The sequence below is a fragment of the Miniopterus natalensis genome, chromosome 13, assembly GCF_054644295.1.
Source record: "Miniopterus natalensis isolate mMinNat1 chromosome 13, mMinNat1.hap1, whole genome shotgun sequence".
Classification (NCBI taxonomy): domain Eukaryota; kingdom Metazoa; phylum Chordata; class Mammalia; order Chiroptera; family Miniopteridae; genus Miniopterus; species Miniopterus natalensis.
The window spans coordinates 40,713,218-40,718,383 of NC_142093.1; the positions used below are offsets into that span (position 1 = coordinate 40,713,218).

The following is a 5,166-nucleotide window of genomic DNA, read 5'->3' on the forward strand; positions in this document are numbered from 1 at the left end:
TCTGGCGCCAGCACCCAGTTGCTGAGAGCCTGGAAAGGAAGGAGAGGTTTTTACATCACTTGGAGGAGCGACGGTGGTTCTCTGGGAGGTAGCTCCTGTAACTCACAGGGCGGTGAGCTCCCCAAGTCCAGTAGGGACCCCAACCCTAATCTGGCGTGGGCTTCATTCAGGGCTTTTGCTAAAAAGGGATGTTAGCCGCGGAGCTCGGCGGCCTGACCACGAGGAAGTCCCTTGGGCCAGGGGGCTGGGTCTGCACTCGGGAGGAGAAGGCGTCGCGGGGGGAGCTGACCGCGCCGCAGGCCCAGCCCCGCGCTGGGCGAGGATTTCCCGTGGGGGGCGCGCCCCCCGCCCTTTCGGTTCAGCCGGGTCGCTGCGTGGACTCTTCCGGAGCAGATGCTTCCACCTCGGCCACCAGCGGCCGAGGAAACCAGGCCCCGGCGGTAGCTGCGGGAAGCGCCGGGTTCCCGCCCCCGCCGGGCGGGGTCTCCGCCTCCTCCCACGGGGCCCGCCCACCGCGGGAGCCGGGTACTGGCGCGAGCCCGAGGAAGTCCTGGGCATGGAGGGCGGCGGCGGTGCCGAAGGCTGCCTGGGGCGCACCGTGTGCGTGCTGACCGGGGCCTCCCGCGGCTTCGGCCGGGTGCTGGCCCAGCTCCTGGCCCCGATGCTCTCTCCGGGCTCCGTGCTGGTCCTCAGCGCCCGTGACGACGATGCCCTGCGGCAGCTGGAGGCCGAGCTGGGCGCCGGGCGGCCCGGGCTGCGGACGGTGCGCGCGCCCGCCGACCTGGGCGCCGAGGCCGGCTTGCAGCGGCTTCTCCACGCGCTGCGCGAGCTCCCCAGGCCCGAAGGGCTGCAGCGGGTGCTGCTGATCAACAACGCAGGTAAGATGCCCGCCGGCGGGGCCCGACGGCCCGTGGGAGCGCTGGGGATACCCTGCGTCCCACTCCGTCCCCCAGCGCTCGGAACTCTCAAGGCGACTGCTGGGAGTCAGAAAAGACGCCGGAGGGTCCTAGTTGCTTCAGCGAGGTGTGGAGGGAGACCCGGTGCTCATTCCACCCCCCGCCCCCATTCGCCCTCGGCCCTTCCCCTGTAAAGGCCAGATTTTCCAGAACCCCCGTGGAACTTTCCCGATTGTCTTGCTCGGCGCCCTCTGGCGGAGGCCTGGGTCAGTTCAGGGGGTCTCCCTGCAGAAGTTAATTTCCGGGCTGAAGCTCTTCCCCAGTCCCAGACCAGGGCCTTCTCAGTCTGCAACTTGGGGTGAGTGGGTGCCCCAGTGAGTGTCTTCAGAGCTGGGTAAAGAGAGACGCCTTCAGAAGCACTGGGGAGACTCCTCCTATAGGTCTGGATGGGAAGGGGGTGCCTGGAGGAATTTGGAGAGGGCTGGGGGAAGAGAAAGCCCTGCTTGCACTGGGTGATTCTTAAGGTCTGGTTTTTCAGGCACTCTTGGGGATGTGTCCAAAGGCTTCGTTAACCTGGCCGATGCAGCAGAAGTGAACAGCTACTGGGCTCTGAACTTGACCTCTATGCTCTGCCTGACTTCCGCCTTCCTGAAGGCTTTCCCAGACAGTCCTGGCCTCAGCAGGACTGTGGTTAACATCTCGTCCCTGTGTGCTCTGCAGCCCTTCAAGGGCTGGACACTGTACTGTGCGGGGAAGGCTGCCCGTGACATGATGTTCAAGGTCCTGGCTGCAGAGGACCCTAGTGTGAGGGTTCTGAGCTATGCCCCAGGTAAGTGGAACATTACTGCCATCCTGTCCCCCAGAACCAGCTGATTCCCCTCTGGGGGGTGGGCAAGGGGCCTAGTTTGTTCCCTCCAAATATTTTGGCCCTAAATCATGACCCATCACTCCTTAAGGGGAATACAGGATCCAAGGAGGTTAGAGCTGGCAGGGGCAGGGAGCCGCGGCTAGGGGGTACTGAGAGTGGGGAGCCGCCAGAACTGGAGGATAGGCCAGAAAGTCCGAGCTGTTAGAGTTTGAGAGACAATTACGGTTTGAATTCCAGGCCTGTATCCCATTTCCTCATGTAAAATGGAAGATTCCACTTATCTCACAGGGCAGTTAGGAGGACTGAATGAGGCAAAATTTGTGAAGATAATCCCTAACTGTGAAGTGCTATCTAATTGTTAGCACTTTGAGTTGTTAGCTAGGACTTACCACACTATAACTTCATATGTATACTTCTCTGTCTTGATAGGAAAGCCTTGACGGCAGGGACTATGCCTGTATGTCCCCAGCACCTAGCGAAGTGCCCCATTGAGTCAGTCTGCAGAAAATGTTAGTTGAATGAAGAGCACACAGATGTTGAATGCTGACCGTCTCAGGCTGAACTGTGCTGGACCACTGGGGGTGGGGGGTGCTAGGGTAAATAAGATAGGGCCCTCACAGAAGTTAAAGGGTAGGGGGTCTTTTGATGGTTGGTCTGGTTTCTCACGACCCTACCATGATGCCACTGTGCCTCTTTTTAAAAGTGAGGCTTCTGTTCTAGGCTTGAAGTTGCTGCAATTAGAAGGTGGTGACAGCTGTTATATAATGTCTGAGCAACTTAGAGATCCAATAGTCTATTCCTCTTGGCACCCAGGGGGCAAAGAGGTAGAATGATCTGACCAAAGCCCAGATGTGGCAGAGCCAGGATCAAACCTCACCTCCAAATTCATACTCAGTGCCATTTCTACTTCCTCATGCTCTCAGTACCCAGTTCTCCCTCCCTAACACATACACAGTAATTGTTCTAGCCAACATTCAACTCAGCACCCAATCTGAGCTCAGCCTAGGACTTGTTCAATCAACAGTGAGCAAATGAAAACCACAGCCAGGAGTGGAGCAGACTCTGTTCCGTGTGACTGGGTTAGATCCCAGGGGACTGCCTGGGAATTAGGAGGAAGTTGAACTTTTTGCAAGGCTGCCAGGGCCTGAATGAGGCTGAGACCAGTCACGGTTTCATTTCAGTCTCGGAAAGAATGCTCTAACAGGTGTCCAAAGAGGGGATGGGCTGTTTGGAAAGGTAGCAAGTCCCCACTTACCAGAGATGCACAGGTGGTTGAAAGACATTCAAGGATTGAGAGGCTGGATTTTCCAGCCCTATGATTCCTTTATTTTCTGTCCCTGAGGCCCATTAACTCCTAATTCTGGGGTGCTGTGGTTCCTATATGAAAAATAGAAGGTGCCTATAAGAGTTCACTGACATCTCAGGAGGAGATGCTGGTTGACAGGAGGTGATAAGCTTGGTTATATATGTGGTGGTCTGGATCCCTCCAGACCACCACATATGCCCATGTTCCTGGGCATTGGAATCTGAGTGAGTCTGGAGCTCAATAGTGACAGAATGGAGCCTTCAGTGACTCTGACCACACATGTTAGCCAAGATAAGGTGTTGTTTCTGGCGAGACTTGACTCTACCCCACTTCACACAGCAGAGGCCCTTGCCTCAGCTGTGTCCCTCATCTGCTCTTTACCCCCTAGGGCCCCTGGACACAGACATGCAGCAGTTGGCCCGGGAGACCTCTATGGACCTAGACTTGCGAAAAAGGCTGCAGGAGCTGAAGACCAAGGGGGAGCTGGTGGATTGTAGGACATCAGCCCAGAAACTGCTAAGCTTGCTGCAAAAGGATATGTTCAAGTCTGGAGCCCATGTTGACTTCTATGATAAATAAGCCCATATCCTTGGCTTCCTGGGGCTCTCTTCCCCCTCTTTCAGGCACACCCAGAAGCCCTGTGCCTCCTCATGTCCTGCCACAGTGGCACCACCAACCCTGCTTTACACAGATAAGCACTCATGCCTACTGTCCTGCTCTCAGACCCAGCCAACTGTGAGGTTCCTGGGGTGCCCAGTTCTCAGGAGTCTGTATTGAGCACCCTGAGTTAGGAGGAGACTTGGGAGAGAGCAGTTATGGGTATTGGTGTTCTCTCTCTAGGAATAGAATTTTAAGGATGGGAAAAGCAGGACAGGAAGCTGAAACACTGAAGATGGGGTTGGGTCTCCTGTCTATGCCCAGTCCATGGGGAAAGGGAGGTAAGCTGCTTCAAATAGGAGGGCCCAGTAGATTCACAGTTGGCCTGGCTGGGAGGGAGGACAACACAAGTTTTTGTCTATAGGGATGCCCTTTACTCAGGGAAGCCGGACCTTCTGTTGAATCAAGACCTCATTCTAATGCCTTCTCCCTCCAGAACCTACTCTTTGTTCCCCAGATTGGGGGTGAGGGTCTGAGAGTTTTTGTACACGTCAAAGGCAGATACAAATAAAATGCGAATTGTCCTTTATTACTGCCTGGAGTACAGTAATGCTTCTGATACAGGGCCCATGACTAACTCCCTGGTTTGCTGGGCCTAGGGGTGTTCCTGAGGCAATGAACCCAAATGTGGGTTGCTGCCTTTATTTCCAGGGGAGTTGTCTTGGCCTCTGTGCCTCTTCTCACTAAGTCCTACCCAGTGGCAATCCTAGGTTCAAACAAAGTTGGCCACGATGGGCATGCCCAGATGCCTGTAGTGACCCCAGTGTTTACTCACCCTTGATTTGTTCAAGAGGATCCAGCCTTTAGGGAGGGTTCATTGCCCTGGCTCTCTTGGATCCCCATTTCTACCCCTTGCCCACATGGCAATGCTCTAAATGGATCCCACCTCCTCAGGGGCCTGTTGCAGGCCCTCCTGGTAATACCCGTCTTGCCCATGGCCCTGGTCTTCAGTGGGGTGGGCCTAGAACCAACATGCCTTAGGGGAAGGTGGGCAAGATTCCAAGAGAGAGGCCCTAAGAAACCAGGGATAGGACCAAACCCATCCTGCAAGTGAGTAGATGTGGGCAAGCTGGGACCTCTGCAGTGGTGGTCAGCCAGCCCCTTCCTGGCCCATATTTGGGAAGAGAGAGCATGATCCCTGCCAGCCATCTCCAGGACTCAGCCAGAGGTCTAATCGCGCAGGAGGAAACCCTCTTTGTTCCTCCCTGTGCACAGCAGAGGGCGCACTGAGGCCGCGCCTCCTCAGAACTCCAGGCAGCTCCTCTAGCTGGAGGGAGGCCCTGGCCTGGAGCTGGCAGTGCCCTGCTGGGTTTCCTAGGAGGAAGCAAGCAGTTCACCCTCTTTTTTCACTCAGCAGAGCCTGTTTACTCACTGGAGTCAAAACCGCTACGCACAGATCCCTACTCTGCAGCTTACCACCTGTGACCCAGGACAAGTTG

At 56.1% G+C, this 5,166-nt stretch overlaps 1 protein-coding gene across 1 annotated transcript; it reads left to right on the top strand.

Moving 5' to 3' along the window:
- The first annotated feature begins 548 nt into the window (after positions 1–548).
- Positions 549–4,256, top strand: SPR (sepiapterin reductase). Its single transcript, XM_016202521.2, has 3 exons — positions 549–878; positions 1,435–1,725; positions 3,459–4,256. Exons 1-3 carry the CDS (start codon positions 557–559, stop codon positions 3,647–3,649), a joined length of 804 nt encoding a protein of 267 aa, XP_016058007.2. The 5' UTR covers positions 549–556; the 3' UTR covers positions 3,650–4,256.
- Positions 4,257–5,166: the final 910 nt, after the last annotated feature.

Coding starts and splice junctions, on each gene's coding strand:
- SPR (XM_016202521.2), top strand. CDS start 557: ATGGAGGGCGGCGGCGGTGCCGAAGGCTGCCTGGGGCGCACCGTGTGC. Junction 879..1,434: donor GCTGCTGATCAACAACGCAG/GTAAGATGCCCG, acceptor CTGGTTTTTCAG/GCACTCTTGGGGATGTGTCC. Junction 1,726..3,458: donor GGTTCTGAGCTATGCCCCAG/GTAAGTGGAACA, acceptor TTTACCCCCTAG/GGCCCCTGGACACAGACATG.